Here is a 23,572-nt window from a genome sequence, read left to right as displayed (position 1 = left end):
TGTGCAAGTCACTATAATGATGTACTAATTGTGTACACAAAAATGGCCCAATAAAAAAAGCAATGACTGTTTTCATCTAGTGAGGCAGCAGGCAGGCAATGGAAGATAACTTGAGAGGTAAAAACATTTATTTTGTCACATTTTCCTATACAAAAGCCCTTTTTCAAAAGGTATTACTTCATACATTGCAGGAATGACAATAATAATAATATATTGGTTAATTGTAAAATTATACACACACACATATATATATATTTATATATATATATTTGATATCCGAAATACATTGCATATACGAAGTAGCACAGATCCCTTTTCATTGATAATGCATGTGAAACATGGAAATGAAGGGTACATTAGAATAATTTCTTTATGCTACAAATTACAAGTTCCCTTTTGTATTCGGTCTTTTAAAGCTATAAACTTTCAGGAGAAGCTGGTTGTGGATGTTGATACAGTTTGTATTGTTTTTCATAACATACCTGAAATGATTTAATGCACAAGAAAAGCGATCAATTCCAGGGCTCTTTGGCATGAAACTTGATTCACAATGGAAAAGTTTCATCATAATCACATGTTGCATATAAAGTGAAGGAATCTTTGGTGGTTGGGTTATGATTCAAGCACATATTTGTGGTTTTGGGAATACAAGAAAATATCACGTGCACATAAAGACACTTAGGATGTTACAACCGAATTTCAGAAATAATAACAATAACATAATTTTAAAATGTATTGCCCAAATGTACAGATATAAAAACGCTTAAAATGCTGAACAAATAGCAGAAATGGACTTTAAAGGTTTGCATTTTTGACCGAGGTCAACTCGTATTAATTCTCTTGACTTTTTATACTGTGTCACATATGAAAATAACTCTGCATAATTTATACAGTAAGTTGCTTTAATGCCTAGTTGACTGATGCTTATAAAACAATAAAAAATAGGTCTGACAAACGCACAGCGTTTGCGAATCTGAGGATTTCTTTGTTTCATCTCGTCATACTTTATTGGTTTTGTTCTCTGAAAAACTACTTAGTCCCAAGTAATTTATTTTCAAGTGTCCATTTTCAGTTACTCTAAAGGAATACTTTTGCTATATCAACAGCTTTGAACACCTGAAGATGGATATGTTTTGACATGATACTCTTACATGAAGATGACATTCTGACTTGAGATTCATGTGCATTTTGCTGGGCTTTAGATCAGTGAGAAACTAACATTCAAACACACATGCTGCTCTCAAACTAGGATCCAGCCCTGGTAAAATACAACTTAACTGTCTATTAAAGGAGCAATATACGACATTCAGAGCATTAATATAGCAGCAAACAACTATTTGCTATGTGAAGATATAGTGGAGTAATGTCTACCTGAGCAGAGCATGAAGTCACTCCCCCTCTGCGTGTGTTGTTATCAGAGCTTTGCCTTGCTTTGATGACATAGTCAATCCTGCCATGCTTTTAGTGCATGTGAGCGTACCCCAATCTTTAGCTCACACCTGTCTCTCTGCAGTGCACATCACTCATATGACGAATACAACTGATAAACGTCATCTCGACCGACGGCCTCGTTGTGGAAGCGTAGCGCCGACCTCGCCGTAGTTTGTACTGTTAGCTCTGTTAGCACCGGGAGCTACAATGTTGAGAGTCAATGAAAATGCTCCCAATCTCGTATCTTGCACCTTTAACATGACTTGCTGCTCGGCCACTTCTCTGTGCTGACCGACAAGGTCCTGACTGGCCGACAAAGAAGAAGGAGACACTGTGGCAGCCGTTATTGACAGGGTGCATTTCAAAATCAAAAAATGTCAGATTTGAGATGTTGGAGGGGAGGATTACATATAGCATTTTAACTGGTAACGCCGTTTTGTCTATAATGAATAGAAAATATGTTATAAAACAGCAGTTAAGGCACTGTGAGGGGTTTGGTTTCTCATTGTGCCATACACTACAACTGGAGACACTGTCAGGCACTTTGGATAAAACAATACATCCAAACAACATACAGTCTTATTGTGTAGATAACATCTACATAATCACATCTACAAAAAAAAAAAGGAACTTTCATTTTTTTAGATTGAGACGTGTGCAGCAAACATGGTGTTAAAAATGAAGGATTATTTTCACTAAACAAAATAAAAACATCTGACAAATTTTGATTTTGCTGCAGGATGTCCCTTTTACGTGTTTCACAAACCAGAAGACATTCACATTAATACTGACATGGTCGAGCAACAAAACATCTGGAAATGGCATGGCTGAAAGGCAACAACATGGCAAACATTTAATAGCCTAGTGTGTGGCCCCCTGAACACATCTGACCTGGGTTGAATTACTGTTGCAAATTACTTCAATTACATCTTGACTCAGCTTCCTCAGTACAGTCGAGTTCAACTGTACACGTCGCCCGTCTTGAGCTCCAGACACACGCAGAAAGCATTTTAAGTAATTGAGTTGACCCAGGCCAGCAAAACATACAGCGCTTCCTTCTCCGGAATTTAACTCTTCTCTAGCTTTCCAGTTTGGAGGATAAATAAAATTGTGAATGGCATATTCCAGTTGCCAAATTTCATTCAGTGCTGAGAAAAGCTCAACTCTTTGAGAGCTCCTTCTTGTCCAGCGAATTCCAGAAGACTCTCCACACACACATAAAAAGATGCAGATGAACAGACGAGCAGGCGGAGACAGTGGAAACGGGAGGCTAGATGTGGTGGGAATAGAAAACCCCAACAAGGATGTAGACAAGCACGAAAGTCAGATGCTTAAAGCGTTATGTACATAATGTACTGAGGAGGATGTAGATTGAGACCCATAAATAATAGGCCCATGTCTGGTACTGAAGCATGGCGGGAAGGGAAACAGACTCGAGTAGTTCTCCCGGCCCGCTTTGTTTGGGGATGTTTTGGAAAGTAGGAAATTCAGATGCACGTCAAAAAAAGCATAAACAAATAGTTCCTAGTCTGGTAAAGGTAAGTAGTATTCCATTTTGGACCATAGCATCCAGTTGTTTATATAGATTCTTAGAAATAGAAATTAAAATTTAAAAAAATCCTTCCATTTTATCATCCTTCATTTAGGAGCAAGATTTTTACTTCAGAGGACAAATGCTTCCATCGCAGCTTCTAACTCCGCCTTCATCGGGTTGGAGGCAATGGGGGTGCAGATCATCAATTGTAGGCTTTGTTGTGGGCGTCTGTCGACGGTGGTGCTCGGTCACAGTGGGGTGTTTAGTAGTAACTACCCAGGTGGGACGGCACATGGGTGTTAGGGTGGCGGGGAACATTTGGGTTGGGGTAGATACCTGCAGTGGGCGAGCTCCAGTACGGAGCGGTGGGTCCAAAGAAATTGGAGGAGCTGACGGGCATGGATGGAGGATGTTGGGTCACAAAGTTGACCTTCTGCTGGTGGGCATGGTAGGAAGGCACGTAGGCCAGGTCCGAGGGGTACTTATACATGGAGGACTCGGTGGGGTGCGGCTGCAGTGCCTGAGCGATGCCGTGGAAGTCGAACTTGTAGGCGTAGCGCTTGCCGTGCACCTTGGTCATGATGTTTTTGTCATAATAGTAACGCAGCGCACGGCTCAGCTTGTCATAGTTCATGTTGGGCTTGCTCTTGCGCTCGCCCCAGCGCCGCGCCACCTCATCCGGGTCAGTCATCTTGAACTCGCCGTTGGTGCCCTCCCAGGTGATGCAGCCAGCGTTGGCGCTGTCGGACAGGAGCTCCAGGAGGAACTGCCAAAGTTGGATCTGACCTGAACCTGATGGTGGACAAATACAAAAACAGAGCTTAAAGATGCGACCTCATCCAAGAGCGCCGTCATCCAATATTGCCCAGCTGGACAACTCATTATCTATCCAGCAGGGACTGCATGTTAGGACTTTTTATTTTATACTTCCACAAAAACTACCTATTTGCAGCAGATGCATTGTGTGCAGACCACAGTGAGCTCAAAATCTTACCTGGATTGGCGAGGCGACTACTGGTGGGACCCAGAATCTGGTACGGATCTGCGGACAAAAGGAAAGAGTTGTTGGTCTCCACATGTAAGACTGATGACAAAATATACATTTCACTGAGCGGCTGCTGCTTTAATACAAATTCAAAACTATCCTCAGTATTACTTTCACTTATACTGATGACAAAATATGCAAAATGAAGAGGGCATTATGTGGTAAAGACTTATTTTAGTGCGTTTGGATTATTGCGCTCCTCTAAAAAATTAGCTGTCCGGGAAAACCAATTACACATGTTAATGGATGTGTTGCTGAGTGGTAAGAAAAAAAACTACCAACACTAATAAACACTCAAAGCTTGTTGGCAGACTGGATTCCAAACAGTCCATAATTAAATTGCTGGTGAACCATGTGTCAACAATTGTTTTAGTGGTTTCCTGAGGCTGTGATGACTTTTCTTGTCTTGATTTATGCCTGCTTACATAAACTGTGACATATTAAGCCTTTACCTACAACCAATTTATAACCATGCAACAGTAAAACAAGCAAAGGCAAAGAGCTTAGAGGATACAATTCTCCTGTAGAATAATCATTCTCGGCCGTCATTTGGCTCAAAGGGCACAAAGTGAAGCCGGTTCTCATGCTGACACATTAGCTTTAAACGTCTGCTTAAAACTACAACATCAAGGAAGACACCAGGTGAGCCGTTACCTGGCTGAGGTCTGGGCTGCTCAGTGGACTTGGTCACATTCTGAGTAACCACCGGTGAACCTGCACAGAGAGACACAATCAGTGGAGGATAATAAAGAGACAGAGACATAGCAAGTAGGATGGCAACAGATAACCAGGTTTCACATCTTGGATGCCAAAGTGAATAAGGCAGTGTGTGTTGGCTGGACTTGACTTCTTTTGACTGACTGTTCCCGCTGTGACAACAGACACTGTTATCTGTAGGAGGGTGTCCTACATGTCTAGACTCGGCAGATGTTTGAACTGCCTCTGCTGATGTTGGCTTAGGTCAAATGTGTTTCTTAGCAATTGGTAATTGTGGCGCAATAATTGAAACCACTAACTCATGTATCATCACAGTTCTGCTTCACACTACATTTTGAAATTCTAAAAACTTCTAAAAAAAAAATCTAAAAAAACACTTTTTGCCAATAACGACACACAGTTATCGACACTAGGCACATCGTTCTAAACTAAACGCCTGTGTGTTTTTGCTAAGCTCTGTCATTGAAATGCTACGCTCAATTATCAATCACCTACACCCAGAATCAACCTGTGACATCAGCTGGGACCACTTAGATCACTTAGATAATCAGAGATTGAACACTAGAGACAGGACTAATTGGTGTGGTTGTGATTTGGTGTGGACAACATTGAAGGCCAATTTTGAAAAGAGACTTGGAGGACTAATTGTAAGACAAAGAGGGTCTTAGTTTCAGAAACTGTTGTTTAGCAATTGCAAAAGAACTGTAGCCTCGGGTGAAATACAGTGATGCCTCCCTTAAGTATGGTTAACTGTGGTCCAGTCCTCACCTTTGCCACTGTGCATGTTGTTTGACCATCCTGTCCGCCGTACAGCATCATATGAAGGGTCTAACGAAGAGAGAAGACAAAGTTTGCCTGTTAAAAATATATCTTTTCCATTTGGGGAAAATGCTTTTTTTTCCAAGAGGATGAGAAATAAATGAATTGTCTGTGTATTCACAATCTCTAAATGTTGCTGTGTTTATGAGACTAAAGCAAGTGTCTCATCTCATTCTATGTCCTCTAACAGGACTGCGCCTGTCACAGCAAAAGAGGCGACCCCAGTGCCAAATGGCATTCATAAATCTGTCAAAACATGGTTATAGATGCTCTTCACAGGATATCTGGACATGGAAATGTGGTTTTATTAGGATCACTGTGATGGTTTGTATGTAAAAGATGGCACAATCCTCAACAGAGTGCAGTTGGTTGAGCAGCTTGCAACACTCTGACCACAAATAAAAAGGAGTGATGCAAATGAACGCACAACAGAGACACACACAGAGAGACAATACATGCTCATCATGTTCATCCTCACCCCTCTCCCCAAACAAGCGGCTGTTATGAAACCTTGACAAACAGCCAAACTGGCCCAGTTTGCATGAGTTCTACCTGCTGTGTGTCTGCGGTTCAAACCAAAGCGAGTGTGAAGCTGGACAGCTTCCAGTAACAATCAATCAGTCTGACACAAACCGATAAAAAAAGAGGACGTATTCTTCCCCTGGCAATGTCTCAAACACACCCTGCTTCACTCACGGTGCACCTGGCCAGCACCCTTTATGGTTTGTAATATTGCGTTGCTGAAACAGTTGCCAGAATACATTTGAGCTTCACACACTTTAATCTGTATTGTGTGCAGCATGCTTTTCGCAGTGTTCTCGTACTCTGCAAACCTTTTTTGTCAGCAGTTTTCTTCCAGAGGGCAGCGGGTAGAGACAGTGTAATGGCGATGACAGAGGTTGTTGCTGGGATAAGCAAGCTTTTAGAAGATCAAGAGGCAATCCCGTTTCCTATCCGCGCCGGCTGAATTTTGGAGTCGCAGGCTTATTGACAATCAAAGACGCCGGTTTAAATCCCTGAATCTTACTTTTTTTTTTTTGCAATCGCTAAAACACAATTTATGAAACGAAGGCCCCTCTCTGTGGAAACCTTTCACACAAACATATAAAATATCTTGCATCTCTTGCCAAAGCACACACTTCATACAAAATATGTTAAAGGTGTATTCTCACTGATCATATAACAGTATCACACACACACAAATACACACTTAGGTGTTTATTTAACCTCACGCCTATTTACGTTTTCCTAATAAATTCACAAACATTAAACTTTAACATGAAACATATTATTCATGGTATTATTTAAACATTAAAATAAAACAATTGTCTTACAGTACTGTAAGAAATATACTGGGGACATTTCATATCTATTAATTAGTGACATTATTATTCTTTTTTACTATATTCACCGTCTCCTCTTAAGAGAAGATGGCATGGACATATTTACTATAATGTATTTTAAACAAAACACAATATATTGCAATGGGCCTCTGTGGTTGTACACACCAGAGAAGAAGCCGCAGCCGAATCCCATCTCCAGTGTTCCAGCTCTGGTTGCTAAGTGACCTAATTGGCTACAGGTGTTTCACATGAGCACTCTGGGGGCAGGTGATTGGTAATTGAGTGTGGTGTTTAAGAGGCAGTGTTTAGCAAACAACACACGGGTGTTTAGCTTTGAATGATGTGTCTAATGCACATAAGTTGGTGGTTTCAATAAGCCACAAGTCCCAGAGAAGGAGAAGGGCAAGACTCAAAGCAGATAGAACCAGTGAGCATGGCGGGGTCAGGTCCTCATCTCAAACAGTGAAGAAGTGTGGCTCACAGCATTGTGTTTGAACTCAATATGCATGACTAATTATTCACATGAATAGATAATTAGAGTATGTTTGACATTCCCAAAGTGAGGGAGTGTGCTTACCAGACTCTAAGTGCATTGTGTGTGTGTGTGTGTTTGGATGTGATGTGTAGGTGTTTGTTTGTTTGCCTTTGCAAATTATTCTCAAGCGAGTTTTAATCAGTGCAGTCAATAACTCACATGATGATGAATTTAGTTTAATTTAATATTGCTACTGTATTCTTCTTTACTGTTTGTATTACTGTTTATTTATACTACTTGACTGTGTATTTACTATGTGTCTCTTGTGTGCAATGCAACTGTAATCCTGCAATTTCCTCACTGCGGGACAAATAAAGGATTATCTTATTTTATCCATCAGTCACTGAAGCAGAAGAATAGCATGCTTACTATTATATACAACCATGTCTTTTAAATGGTAGATATTGTATTTGTTAATAATTTGAAAAGTCCATCAATTTGATAAGCGAGACCACCTTTAAAGAGAGCTTCTTGTAGGAGCGTCATGGTGTTCAGCCAGAAACCAATGACAGTCGAACACATACAGACTGTGTGGACCTTCTTGACTCGTACAGCAACACCAGAGGACCATCCAGTGACAATCAACCAACATTCATCACCAGCTTCCGCCTCATGAGCGGCCATCTCTCAACACTGTACCACACTGCCCTCCTGTGGTTTGGGACAATTTGACATCTTAGTTTTCTTTCAAATAAACAATAAATAATCAAACACACCAAATCAAACTCCTTATTTGTACATTAGCTCTCCGCAACCATGAAAGCAATGTTGGCCTCTTATCCTGCAACATGAGTGTTTCATTGTTTTACTCTTTTTAAATAATCGTGTGCTCCTTTCAAAGGATGTTTTGTTGCCTTGTTTTCCCCTTTCCTCAGGCGCAGAATATCGACCAATCGGAAAACCTGCTGCCGCTCAGGGACCTCTTGATTTCTTCACTAATTTCTCAACTTTTAACCCCTGGTGTTTCAGCAAAAGGACCCATTTGTCTGCACCCATAAGAGCGGGTTCTGGTCCCCGTGACCTGAAAGAGGGATTTTGAAGTGGAGTATAGAAGAGCAAGGGACGGTACAAGTACGGATGAAGTAGATGACGGATATGAGCTTGCAACAAAGCTCAAAGAAAAGCGAATAAATTAGAATCTGATCAAAAGAATGAAAGAAAGGAGAGTGTGATAGAGAGAAAGAGGGAGAAGAGAGACAAAATAAGAAGCGGGCTGCCGTGGCTCAGCGGGGCTGTCAGGTTCAATCTGGTGTGGGCCGGCAGGATAGCCAAGGAGCAGTGACTGGGGGAGAGTCCTGGGAGACTTGCGTTTCCTGCCTGCCTCGCCTGCAGACAACCTCTCTTTGTTTTACTGGCCCTTTTTTCCCCTCTACTCACCGCCAGCCCCCCTCCATCCACTCTCCACCACCCCGAGAAAAAAAACACAACGGGGCTACCTCCATACGTGAAGAGAAGAGGTTACAAACAGGGGGACAAATGAAGCGGAGGTGAGGAAGAAGAAGGTGAGGGAGGCACAGAGAGAGACTTTATTGAGAAGCAGACAGATGAGGATGGAGACGGAGTGACTGAGGGCATGAAAAGGCTTGAAATAGAGAGAGAGAGAAAATAATATTAAAACAAGTCAGACGAAAACACAACTTTGGAATTTGAAAAGAAAACAAGGGCAGCAAAACCCATCTGGTGTATGGAGCTGGAAGAGATGCAGTAATACGGGCTCATTCGCTTCTTTTTCGATACACTTTGGTGTTATTGTTGTTGGCAGCCAATCACATTAATCTTCAAAACAATTTTCCCTTCATCAGTTTTTTTTTTGGAGTGAGTGAAAGGTCGGGAAGTTGAAGTGCAGAAGAAGGAAAGAGCAGCAGATGTAAAACGCACAAAGCCCAAGTGGTCGGGGGTACTCGCAAACGCAGACCTGAAAGCGAGCGTGCGCGCGCACACACACACACACACACACACACACACACACACACACACACACACAGAGCCGGCTCTTCCCCAACACCCCCCCCCCCTTCATTTTTCCAGGCCCTCGCTCTGACTGCGACTTGAGCCAGTTTCCACTCTGGTCTGGGGTGTGGTGCATGCTCCTGGGAGACTTAGACTGCAGGACACGTTAGTCAAAACAAGGCCTGAGCGCTAGACAGAGAGGGAGAGAGAGAGAGAGCAACTAACAGAGAGAGAGACAGCGATAGAGAGAGCACAACTAGAGGAGAGAGGCTGAGATAGAAAGAGAAACGGAGGAGAGGGAGGTAGACAGTCTGAACCAGGGAGAGAGAGACCCAGACAACGCTTTAATACCGTAATACAGGTGCTTTCCAGGAGCCATAAGAGGAGGAGAATGATGACAGTACTGGAGTAAAACAACAACACACTGCTGCACATAAATACACATACGTATTGCATGTGCAAGTGTGGTGCAATGCTGTTAATATTATTGTTTTTAAAGAGAGAATTGCATCATTCATTTGCCTTTTTTTGCCTTTTTTTTCAAAATGCAAAAGTCATAAATGTAGAACAGCTTGTACACATAATGGAGCAATTCAAGCTGTATTGTCACTTGGACTTGGCGAGAGATGAGAGATGCAGCGGAGAATATGAAGGCCCATGCTGCAAATTACAAAATTCCCAAAGTTCATAGCAGCAATGAAAACAGAAGCTAAAACCGGTAAGTGACTCATTGCAGAGAAACAGAGCCGTATCATATGCAAACATCAACACAAAGATAATACCACAAACACAACACATACACACTGTAACAGATGCTACATTAAGACATGCAGGAACCCACCCACACACACACCCACGTCTGTCCACAGACATAGACTTTAGATACACACTAAGATACACACACACACACACACACACACACACACACACACACACACACACACACCCACACACACCCTTCATAGCAGCAGCATTCCATGTTTTATATGCTCTCTTTTATTCATAACATTGCATTTTACACCACAGAGTCTGGAGCAGATTAAGGGTGGTCTCCTGCTGCATGCCCGTGCTTACTCTACCTCAAAGAGCTGGATGGTATTTGACTGTTCTTGAAGGGCAATATGAACTTGAACATCTGGCAATGCTGATCTGAGGACATTGTGATAACGGCTTCTCCTGGAGCAAGACTTCTTTTATTGTTGAGTCACAATCCCCCAAAGTCTTTCTCTTTATAATGTTTCACTTTTTCACCTAATCTTTGCAGCAAATTCCCTTCATTTCATTTAAAATTATTTTCTCATCTTAACTTAATGCAAACTCAACACCTTTTTAGCTCTCTCCTCGTGTCAACTGCACACTGATGTGTTAAGTATAAAACACTATCTAGCGTTCATTGTGTAGCATGCAGTTAATACAAACTATAAACTGAAAATGCAATATACTGAAAATGCAATATATTGCTATTACAGTCCTCAAAGAATCTCTCCAAAATAAGCCTCCATTGTTGTGGCCAGGAAGCAAACTGGGCTCCTTTTTCTAGTGTTGAGATTTCAAAGTAATCCAGTTTCAGGCGTTTTCACTTGGTGCATTGCAGGTGATGGATACTTCAGTGTGGTATTTCAAGCACCAAACAACACACAACTACTTTTAGTCTTGAATGCTATGTCTAATGTAGATGACAGGGTGTAGTTATTTGCCAAAATGTGTGAATTTCAAACTTGAAGCATGGTTTAGCATACCTGGCCAATACTACATCGTCTACATGAGTTAGCGGTTTCAATAATGAAGCCACAAGTTCATGTGTATATGCAATTAAAAAAAACATTGTTGCTGTATAACGTTAGGGTGAATACAAGTAGCTGACAAATAGTGATTCATTTTAAATTAGACAGGTATCAACCCGATAAGTTGGTTGTATTCCTGAATTCTTGAAAAGTCACCCTGGACGAGACACAGGCTTTCCTCAGCGAGACGCTGCTCATTGGCTGGGATCACGGGACACGAGGAGAGGCCCAGTCAGTGTTACAGGAGCCCATTATAGAAGTCACCGCTTGTGAAAGGGAAATGCTGTTGAAGGGAGTGACCATGTATTCCTGCCAGTCCAAATACCTGGCGCTGAGAACCAGGAAGACCGGGGTCGGGGGGTGACTGAGCAGAATCTTATCTGGCCTGCCCATTGCTCTCTTGGTATAGAAGCCTGGGGAGAACAAGTCCTCGGCCTGCTCACGCTCACCACCGGCGCAGATGGAAAGAGGCAGAGGGCATTCTCGGACACTTATCAGACTTAGTGTTTCCTCTCCTCCTGCCTTGATAGGGCCCCTCATCCTGTGAGCAAGGCTATCGCTGTTATTGCAGTCCTTTCCCCCGTCTCTGGTGGTGACACCGTATAGCCGATGTAAAGGATGTGTCGGGTTTTAAACTGATACGCAGGGCAGCCTTCGCCTTGCTGGTGTTGTGTCAGCACAAAATAATGTTTGTTGAGTGAAAAGGTATCCAGAGGAAAGAGGCAATCATTCAGTGCTGCTGTGGGCGTTGTTCTTAAAACTCGGCTTGGCTTTTGAAAGAATTTGATGGTGTAGCATTACCAACATGTCTCATTTAGCTGCTGCATTTATCCTTTACTGCACATTTGTAAATGTGAACGCTGATTCAATGATCGAACTAGATACAGTCATTTTGGGCTGCATTCACCCAAGCAGTTCAACTGATAATGTTACAGTTGTTTTTACAGTTAGACACTACGGAAATATTATGCTCTGTGAAAAAAATTAAGTTTGTTTTTAAGTTATATGCCTTTGAGAGAGTGGCCAATACTTTGAAAATAAAAAAAAATTAAACGAATGAATCTAATAAAGAAAATGCATTGATACAATTATTTTGTAAAGTTGTCTTCAAAACAAGTGAAATAACCTCAACTAATGTTCAGATTTGAGTTATTGTTTAATACAAATTGCGTTAGTGGGATATTACTGCAATATATTGTGAAAGTAATCTCATAAATAAAAACAATACAACTTTTAGAGATATATTCTGTAGTGCAAAATGTTTAAAAGTACAAGTGATGCGCGCACACACACACACACACACACACACACACACACACACACACACACACACACACACACACACACACACACACACACACACACAATCCTTTTCACTCCCTGTCTAGTCTGAAGCAGCCAATCAGGCTCTTCGGCCTCACATGTCCCTGCTTTCGCACCTGTCCCTGATGTCTGTCAAACAACCTCATTCACACTTCATACGTCTCTCGTCTCTCTCACAATCGTCACACATTCACCGTCTGTTTTCGCCCCTGCTGGCGTGGATTGAACTCATCGGCACACCGCTTTTGTCTTCTTGTTAAAAAAAAACCCGCCTCTATTCTGACACCGTCCCCTCTGAGCCGCTATTTGTCACAGCGTTCAGGTAGCAGTCCTGAATAGCAGGGTCTGCCGGAGCAGCTTGGCCCTTATTATTTCAACAGCACAAAAGGTGCACCTGCACAGAGCTTTGGCAAACCGGTTACTGCATGTGCTTTGGATTTGTGTGAGTGGTCTGTATTATCAAGTGTGTGCGCTCCGTGTGTATCTGCCTGTCTGAAGCTGGCAGGTACTGTGAAGCAGCGTTTTTTGTCTCTATTCATGTAGTGCAACAATCTCACCGCGCTCCCCTGATATTTGTTACATCAGCCCAAATGCACACACACACACACACACAAACACAGACACACACGCAGATATTAAAGATAAAGCACAGAGAATACAAATTTAAAATAAGTGTCCCTACCCTCTTTGGCAACCAGACGTGGGGATGGGTCTGTGTGAGATGGCGTATTGTAGGATAATGATGAGCTACCTGTAATGTGAGACAAAAGAAAGAATAGTAAGACAAAACAATGTCTCATCTGCCCTGGACTACAGACAATTACTACCAAAACTACCATATTAAAACCTGGATAAGAAATATTAAAATGTTCATAATTTCTAACACATCATCCAGTGGTTAAGGTACACATGACTTAAAGCTCAAAGGGTACTGTATAACACAAGCCAGCAGGGGGCAGTAGAAGGTCCAGCTCAATTACTGACAAGCAGTCCTTTTCATTTCTTGAATTGTGTTCCAGTTTTTCCTTAAAAAATTATCTCAGGAATAAGGAAATTAATGATACATAAATATAGTCCTGAATAAGCAAATCCAGCACACAGTCAGTCATTTAAATGTAGGGAAAACCCCCGTTGCCTGTCAGCATTTTAACTGCAAAACCCGATTCCTGAATAATAAAGTGAGAGAGGCAAGAGTCTGCATATGGCCGCCTATTCATTTCACCTTATGGAGCAGAACTCTGCGCCACATTCCTCCACTTACTCAGGCACCCTGGGCGGCACCAAAATGCTCTCTTAATTTTAGCTGCCCCCAGGCATAAATCAGCGAGTGGAAAAACAGAGCCAAAAATGCACAGTGAAAACACGAAAGCAGCTACTGCATGGGGAGTGTAAAGCTTTAGCACCGAGACGGCTATACGGAGAGCAGCTGAGTGAGGAAGATGCCCTTTATGAATGCGCAAATCTGACAAAGAACTAAAAAAACTCCAAAGCAAAATGTAATTTGTGATGTGCTTTTCTTGAGATTTGAAGCAGGACCCCCTTCCTAACTTGCTGTGCTGCTGGCGGTGGGGTTGGGGGGATGAAGGGGCCCATGATGGCAGACTAGGGGTCTGTTTTTTTAGGGGGATGGCTGGGGGAAAAGAGTGGGGTGCTCCACAAATGTATTCTAACCTCCCAACACCCCACCCCTCCCAATCGACCTACTCCACAGCACCCCCAAGGCTCTGGGTCTAGTTTAGAAACCTGGGGGCCTCAGAACAGGGGCGCCATTGTATGAGGCCGGGTCCCTGCACAGCAATCAAACGCAGCTCCCAGTACAAAAATAATTCCACACGCAGAGTGTTTAAGCGCACGGGGGCAAGCGGGCCACCAAAAAGCTTTGGAATGAGGGAGAAAGTAGAGAAAGATGAACAGGAAAAAAGAGAGGGAGAGGGGGAGGAGGACGAGGCTGTTAACCCTTTTCCTGCTGTGTGCCACATATGTGGCCTGACCCAGACAGGCACACAGGCAACATTGCTGAGAAAACCTCAAATCATCCCACAGAGAAAGTCAGGGCTGCTGTGCGAGCGAGAGCGAGAGTCAGTGACGGAGAGCGAGAGGGAGAGAAAGGGAGAGAGAGAGAGAAAGAGAGAGAGAGAGAGAGAGAGAGAGAGACACCCCCCACAGCTGACAGTTTGGTGGAGGGAGTCTTGGCTGTGCTGCCTATTTATTTGGACGGCTTCTTCCTCTCTCAGAAAACAAACATGTCCCGATAATCTGACAGCACAGAGGGAGAACTGGCCAGTGTTCAGCCCTTAAGACCCTCACTCTCTTCTTTCCCTCTCCAAGTCACATCTGCTCAGAGTCTGCTAGATTACATAACATCCACAAACAATTTTCTTTTCTCTCCTTCTTATGACTGACGGCTCTTTCAAAAAAAGAAAGGAGAAAAAAAGGCCCTGTCCTCCAGTATTTGCGCGGCCATAATATTGAGATCTTTAGGGGCTTGTTCGGCATTGTGATTGACCTCCATCGGGCCCCTGCTGTTTATTCTGTGGAGCTATACGATACCACTGTCTCAAACATGTGGTCTGAGATTTGTCAACAAACAGAGGGTCTCAGTCACCCAATGTTGTGCATCTTGCCACCTCAAAGGCAGCCAAGGGGCTCCAGCCAACAGTAAGTCATCCTTTGAGGAGCACTACTGCCAGTTCTCCATAGTGCGTGACAGATATTTAATATAAGTCCTCCAAACGAAAAGACATCATTCGTCACGGCCTTCCAAAACAACGCACACACATTTTCTCAGCTGACGTCTCAACTGCGAAAATGACATTGTTTGTTAGCAGTGTTGGGGAAGTTGCTTAAAGAAAATGTATTTATTTATTTGACTTATTAAGTTTATATTACTTTACTAATCGCAGCAAAACCAACAGTCAAATCCAATATTTCCACGGACCGGGTCCAGCTTTTCAGCAACAGCACTGCAAACTCGAATGCTGAATGTTGTGATGCGGGAAGCAGCACAGGCAGGAAGGACAAATGCAGATTTGGACGGGCAGATACTAAGAAAATACTGACAAGTCGAGAATCCAAAAGGTTACAGGTGAGCAAAAGTGACAGCGGGGCTAACGGGCAACAGGCGAAGCTCACTAGGGCGAGGCTGATAATCACACAGGCGGGAGAACAAACAAGAAACAAGAGGAGAGGACTTTCAAAACTAAAATAGGAAACGATAACTGCAGTAAAATATGCTCTCACTCCGGGCTGACAGTTAACACACATGAGCTAACAAAAATACCTTTGAAGATGTAGCACGCTAAGCTAACAGGTATATTACAGGTACATATACGCTGAGATGTCCATGGAACTGTGGATGAGCACCAAGGTCACCTATTGGACAGTATCTACAGTACCTGATGGAAAAATCCATGTGATTTCTGAAGGTATTAGCTCACCAGATGCTAATGTTAGCATGCTAGCTACTAACACCACCTCTAGTCCCTGAGCTAACACGTCCAGTCGACTGAATCCTTCAATAAACTCCCAGAAGGACAACATACAAATCGACTCACAAAACGGAAACATGGCACTGACATTAGTACACTACTTCACCTGACTGAAATACCAAACTAAGTTATGTGTTACTGCCAAACACTTTCTCTGAGTGACTTTCTGATGATTACGTAAGTATTTCCTCCGACTTATTTCTGATCTGTGACCACTATAGTTAAGATTAGATTTGGTTGAGACACAAACTTGGCTACGGTAAGAAAAAGGCCATTGTTTTTTTGTTTTTTAAATAGGGTTCATTGCTGGTCTGTGACTGGGCACACACTTGCATGTCAAATTCAAAAGGACAACACCATGACCTCCACTTGGATTTCTGCCTTGCTACATGAAGGACCCACTACTTCCTGCATTGGCATCGGACAGAATCGTTCAATATGAACGTACTTCCTCAGGATACTGGGCCGGTCCTCACGAGAGAATGACATAATGTGTTGTTTGTTCCTAAAGTGACAAATATGGAATATGGAACAAATATGGAAGCAGGTTGAACAACAACGTGTATAAACTTGATACGGAGATTGCTCTTCCCATCCCATCTTCTAATAATGGTCAATGTTATTTTGTAGGATTTTTTGGGGACCAAAATCGAACCCTCCCTAACATTGACAAAGTAGTTTAATTACCTAACCCTAAATACCTTATTATGCTGAGAAAACTGACAGAAAAAGATTTGTGAAGAATGGAAACAACCCAAACCTTGCTGATTTTCTCACCTACACACACCGCTACATAAAGTCGGTGTGCATTTCAGATTTTCAATGTACAAATATGTTTGTACGCAGCACCCTAATTTCAATGTTGAGAAGTAGTGAGTGGTTAACTTGAAAAAAAACATCCATGATAGAATTTCCGCAAATCGACAACACAATTATGATGCCACTCTGAGCAGCTAGCTTTAATTACAGCTGAGCTCAACTCAGTGTTGACACAAATAACAACTGCTTGTTATCCTCCTGCCGCTTATGCTAATGTGATATGTACATAAATTCCTGTAGTGCTAAGTGCCTGAACCCCAGCAGTCAGGAGAGCAGCCGCAGACTGCTCTGTAATGGTGGCTAACTGCAGACAGCTAACAGTAAAGGGCGCAGAGCCAGGCCGTTGAGCCCCTGTGCACCAGTGATAATCTACCAATAGAAGGAACTAATGCAAGGGGAGCTCAATAAAAATGTTGTGAGAGAGAGAGAGCGAGAGAGAGAGAGCGAGAGAGAGTGTGTGTGAGAGAGAGAGAGAGAGAACTCTCCAGACCTCCTTTTTCCCTACTCAGCCTTCGAGCCCAGATGTTTATGGTCTGTATAAACTATTGAGGGCTCGAGAATGTCCCCCACTCTGGAGCGAGCAACAGCAGTGCAGAAGCCCAGACTTATCACTCTCTCTCTCTCTCTCTCTCTCTCTCTCTCTCTCTCTCTCTCTCTCTCTCTCTCTCTCTCTCTCTCTCTTTCTCTCTCTCGACTCCCTTACTGTAAATCCATCCAGACATACAAGCAATGGCGACAGCTGGGAAACAGAACTATTGCAATTCTCCAAAGACACTCAATCATGACCACCTCAGACCGTTTCCACACACTTCTCAAAGATACTTCACCCCCACTTCGACTTCTATATTCTATATCACACTCGCGCTCTATTATTGTTTCTCGTGCTCACACCCTCCTTCCCCTGTCTTCAAATAACTACTGCAAAATCAGTCACGGATTTATTTTATCATCCAGCTCCTACTCCTCTGTTTGAGCCACAGTAGATTCTCAGTCATCGTGTCACGTTACTTTCTCTCCTCACTTCCCTTTCACTTTTCCCTGCCTCATCTCTGTGAATCGGAGGATACCGTTCTTCATTGTCTGAGTTTTTTTCTTTCTTTCTCCGCTCCGTTTCCAGCACATGTGGTATCAAACCGACCTACATGGGTGCGATAAAGCAAACAGTCCGTGGTCCCTCCCTGACAGACTAATTTGAACAAATTCTCAAATTGCGCCCCAAATTGAAAGCACATTGGGATGCGGGCAGCCATTACTTATAAAAATCTGGATAAGTGACCCAACAATGAGGCCAAAATAATGCACGGGCAACTACCCTTGTTACTCTAAGCAGCTGGGTAGCCGGAATGATGTTCAGATTGTGCCCGCGGTTGCACCATTGTGGGTGTCTGAACGACATCTCAGCGCGTGACGTGGCAGGAATGTTTTGTTACGGTATTGCTTTGGGGCGGGGAAGTGTGTCCCCGCCCAGCGCCGAGTGCACGTACAGGGCTTAATGACTCTGAGGAATGTTAATCAGAGGTTCAATAAACAGAACCAAAAACACACATGATGTACACAGATGTGAATTAAATGATTGGACCTTGCAGCATCCATTTTTTTTTTTTGGAGGAGGATGGGGGGTAATATACGCGAGAGCGGTGAATGGGGTTGGAGGAAGACATCACATGACCCGTAATCACTAATGCTTCCAGGGCTTGGCTCACTATTTCCCTTCCTCTCTCTTTTTCTGTATTCTGGAAGTTCGGCTCAGCTCCAACTCTCGTGAGTGAAGCCAGAGGTCTATTTTCTGGACGGGGTTACAACTCGTCTATGATTGTGTTTGTTTGTGCTGCGGGGGGAAAAGAGAGAGCAGCTTTAGTTTCCAAATCACCAGCCCTGCAGGGTCTGCATAAGGCCTCAACCCTCCTCCTCTTCCTCCTCCGTCTCAGTCTTCCTGAGACATTCATTTACTAACATGGTTCCTCTTGCCCTCAGGCTCCCAGTGTCAATAATGCACACTGCTCGGTTGTCGGAGAGAGCTGCCCCCAAAAACAGGTCAGTCAGTCCAAGCACGGGACGGAAGCATTCATCTTTTTGATTGTCGGGAACGGATCCAAAGCAATTTCAACGAGCAAGTGGAGAGGATTCCCGAGACATCTTCTCTGTCTCCAAGACACACAAGGTCCAAATCAAAAAACGGCCGGCACTTGGGCGGAATCGCGGCGCAGCACGCCTAAGCCGCGGCTAAGTCACGCAGCCAGTGGCCATAATGAAAACTGCTCTGCAGAGTGTGCCCAGTGGCGGTCGGACAGATCCACCCGCTGCAGCGCTGCACAATGAGGCTGTTATACTCATGACAGGCGTCTCTCTCTGCCCAGACGCCGCGCACAGAGAAAACTGTTGACACCCACAAAATGCAGTTCCCATTACATCACACGGAGGCCCATCGCAATTTTTTTTGGGGAGTAATGCTAAACTTAGTTGAGCGATCAGTCACTCCACCCAATGTGGTGTCATGATGTTCCGACAGCCGAAAGCGGCTCTCGCTTTTTTAAAGTGCACGATGTGAAGAATTTAAAAGATGGGACAAACTGTTCTCTGCATGCACAACAATCACATTACTCCTTATCTGCTTATTTTTCAAAGTAAGCGGTAGACATACCTTCTGTCTGAACTAGACATCGCTGTGTATTGAAGGCAGCAGCCGTGCCAGATGTTACATCTTATATCGAAATGTAATTTGCATACCGCCTCCGAAAATTGGCTTTGTTTCCCCGCCGAAACATATGAAGCGGGATTGCACCGAGGAACTCTTCAAAGGCAAGAGGCTCAAATTTAGTTGCCTCCATTGCAAATTGCAGATCAACTTTCTTTGCTGTGCTGAACACACGGGCCTAGCATGCTTCCCGAGGCAATGCACCTGGGCTTCATCTTTCTGGACCATGTGGAATAAGGCGCAGCAAAGTCAAGTGGGGGATGTAGTCGATGGTTATCTTGAGAAGGGAGAGAAACCCCCTTGCTTTCCACAGCTCTGCTTTAATGCTGGGTAGCCATTATGGAGAAATGAGTTTCCAGTAAAGGCAATTTCATTGTTTATTGACGGTAATGTGAGTACAGTGTGGTGACAAAAAAAAAGTGTCGTCTTGTTTGCCGGGGTTTGGCTTTTTTTCACTCGCACTTCTCATCCAAAAGTAGAGAAAAGTATGAAAAGAGGCTTGTGTCCGAACTGAAAGTTGATTTTTTTTTTTTCGCTTTTTATTCTTTGGCAGAGACGGAAGCCAGTGCCGACTTCAATTTAAGCACAGACAACAGGATGTGACACATTAGTCAAAATAATCTGATTATCTTCAATCATCAATCAATTGTGACAAATTTCTTTGCGGATTTAACGGATTAACTTTCTGTTAAAGTTGCACAAAGTGTACTTACTTTCCCTGAGGTAATTGAGATGAGAGAGAAGCACTTCGGCGTTGTACATGGTGGTGAGCCGAAGAAAGTCGTCCTTGCCCATCTTGCAGAGCTCTTTGCCGTCTGTGTTGTGAAACATGGCCGTGTCGATCTCTACCAGGCCGTACTCCTTGATGGCCCACTCCAGCCACTGGCGCACGTGGTCCTGGGACCACAAGGAGGGGTCTGCATGGGAGAGAGGGGAAGTTTATTGACTCCAGGATAACTGTTCCTGGGAATACAGAGTTGGGAGAGCCTCATATCTGAGTAAGTGTAAAGGCAAGGGGCGCAATGAACAAATTAAAAACAGATTTTTCTATCAGTAGCAGATCTTGTTCAGGTAGTTGGAAATATTCTTTGTCTTGTTTTAACCACATGAAACGGATTTGCCATATGAGTTTTATTCAGATAAATGACCGTTGAAAGAAATCTCTTCCTGTGTATGCTTTGCATTGAATTTGTGAATACACTTTGACAAAAGTCTGATGTACTGCATAACCTATCTGGAAAACAGAACACCATATTTACCACTTGTGGTTAGGGAGTGGCCTCCATGTGAAGCTCCTATTAGGTTAATGGGTGAGTGGACGTTTGCATCAGTTTAGCACTAACATTCAAATAGCCTTTACAATGGAAAATTGACAAAGGCGTCATTCAATTTTGATAAAATGAACAACATGTGCTTATTTTTTGGGAAAGAACAGTCTGTCTCTTTGGCTCTCTGGTTTACGTGTAGCAACATAATCAACTTACGTGTTGAAACCTAATTTCTAAAGTCTATAACCCTGAAATTGCACTTGTTACTCCCTGAACTGTGATATTTCACACACTGGATCAAATTGTGAAGCCAGTGAAGAAATATATGGGTCTGGCAGACCAACAGACATGTCTACCTGCATGCATTCAGCTATGCTCCCACGAAAAGCTTTACCTCACAAACCAGCTAAATAGGAATGGGACTCATAAAACATTTACAGCACTGGCAAAATTATACCAAACAGAGGAGTGATTCTGTCTGTAATCGCAGCAGCAACACAGAGAAACACCTAAAGCAATTAGCACCTGTATAAATACACAGTGAGATTACAGACACACTGTTTTATGACACATATTCCCCCTATCCATCTCACGTCAGATAGGATTTATTTTTATTATATACATGCTTTTTTTAATTAGTATTACATACCTGCAGGTACAATGACTCTCCGCTCATTGGTGGTCATGTTGGGGGGAGGGGCATTCTTCTCATCCATGTAGTTTCCATAGTTCATCTGAGATGTGTCATTACCCCCTACAAGCTTATTGCATTTACCCACGCTGCAGTCCACTGGAGACTCCCTGCTACACGAAAACACACACACACACAGACACACACATACGAGTACGTTGTAAAAATAGTATCAGCAGATAAATTGGGTGTTGTTGGTTTTCTTTTCCAGGCATTGACTTTGGCATGGGATGGATAAGCCCTAAACTGGCTTGGGCCTAGTATACTGAAGATTACAAGCACAAAGTGAATCAGCTATGGTAAAGAAATGACCTGTTGAATGACTACTGGCAGCATTTATGGCAGTAACTGCAGTGATGAACACCGAATGTCGAATACGTCTAATAAAGATGAATACAAACTGGCATCCCACTGAACACAAAGGAATGTAGGACGCAGGATGTGGTTGTCGCGTCATACCTGGATCCATTCATGTGCTCATATTCTCTCTTGACGTTGACCCGGACCGGCTGGTTGATCCACTCCTGCGGTGGGGGTAAGGGGTTGATTTTGTGGGTCTGGCCGTAGTCCTGTGTGCCAGATGCAGTCATGTCTGTCTTGGGGAGAGGGGCAGCAGCAGCGTACGGAGGCTCGAATAGGGACTGGTCTTCACTCACCACTGATAGCGCCTCCTGTAGGTAGAAGGAAAACATGCTTGGTATGTCTTTCTCGACTCTCTTTACAAGTGCAATATGTGAGCTTTCAAATAGCTCATATATGTTCATGAGACCCAACACACACGTACATTGAGTACTTCAATATTTTTGTGATATAATCTGATTTGATTTATTACAGAGATTTAGATAAGAAGATTGACACCACTCTTAAGTCTGTCCATTTAGAATAAGGCTACAACCAGCAGCTAGTTAGCTTAGCATAAAGCCCGGTTGCAGGGGGATTAATGGTTACTAATGAACCCATTATAGGTGGTTTTATGTGGGGTTATGTGCTGTCTGCTGGTTGCCTGGCATTTAACTAAATGGTTTTAGAGGTTCTTGAAGGCAGTTCATTTGACTTTTTAGAGCCAGGCTATCTGTTTCCCCCTGCTTATTTATGCTAAGCTAGGCTTACCGTCTCCTGACTGTAGTTTTGTAACAGACAGATATGAGAGTAGTAGCAATCTTCTCATCTCACTCTGAAAGCGATAAGGCCTAAGTGGTGAGACATAACCATGTCATAAGAATGATAAGAATACACTCATGAGCAAACACAACTAAAGTCTTTCATTTGACGTCTGTGACGTCAAATTTTCAATCTCTTGAGTATTTTTTTTTGTTTACAGCAATTATGAGCAGTTATGGGTCATATCTCAGCCTGACATCCAAATAGTTTGTGTACACAACCCACGTAGCAATAGCTTCCTGTTGATGTTAGGGTGACTTCAATCATGCCCACAGTGGACTAAGACAGTTGTATGAAGGCACTAGTTTACTTCCACTGTCAGTCAATGCATACGGCTTTTTATACCATTAATGACCCATTGGTTCAGCTCAAAATCTCTTCTCAAATTCTCCCGCTTACTGTATTGACTGACAATTACAAATATTCCAATCCCCTGACATGCCTTGATCTCTCTGTCCGGTCTGAGCGTCGTGCTTCCCTCTCTAGCTGAAGACTCAACAGAAGCAAGGTTGGGGGGGTTGAGGGAGGGGGGGTCACAGCTCCACTGACCCCTCTGCTGTAGCTCAGCTGGAGCAAATGTAAGTTTATTAAAGAAAACAAACGCAGACACTCGCGGCTGGCCAAGATATTACGTGAGTGCTCCTCGTGTAGTGTCTTGGAAGTATAAAGCACGGACTGTGTACTCTGTGTGTTACCTTTCAACATACAGACAGATGTCACCGCTTAGTGTTTGACAATAAACGAAGTTGGGCAATGTTTCACCATCTCAAACTGGTGCCAGGCAACTGTTAGACGGCACTGAGCGGGAATACTGTTTCACAATAACTTCAGCCAATGTTAGATTTGTTCCATCCATCATTATTCACAACGATCACACCAACAAAAACAACAAAAAAATACAATAAGTCAGAATATCAAGTGAATTCATTAGAGTCATATGCTTCTGCTGGGGATTAGGCTGGGGTCTGA

The 23,572-nt window shown here is 43.1% G+C and overlaps 1 protein-coding gene across 1 annotated transcript; it reads right to left on the bottom strand.

Annotated features, from left to right (window-relative positions):
* Window positions 1-3,227: 3,227 nt before the first annotated feature.
* fli1 (Fli-1 proto-oncogene, ETS transcription factor) lies at window positions 3,228-22,047 on the bottom strand (the record flags this gene model as incomplete). The annotated part of the gene is made up of 8 exons (XM_079224987.1): window positions 21,902-22,047; window positions 21,401-21,552; window positions 20,197-20,400; window positions 13,164-13,232; window positions 5,496-5,555; window positions 4,665-4,724; window positions 3,960-4,007; window positions 3,228-3,757 (listed from the first exon to the last, which is right to left on the bottom strand). The coding sequence occupies exons 1-8, from the start codon at window positions 22,030-22,032 to the stop codon at window positions 3,228-3,230; spliced, it is 1,254 nt and encodes a 417-aa protein (XP_079081113.1). The 5' UTR covers window positions 22,033-22,047.
* Between the last annotated feature and the right edge of the window lie 1,525 nt (window positions 22,048-23,572).

The sequence above is a fragment of the Taurulus bubalis genome, assembly GCF_910589615.1.
Source record: "Taurulus bubalis genome assembly, chromosome: 10".
Lineage (NCBI taxonomy): Eukaryota > Metazoa > Chordata > Actinopteri > Perciformes > Cottidae > Taurulus > Taurulus bubalis.
This window is presented reverse-complemented; position numbering and strand designations above follow the sequence as displayed.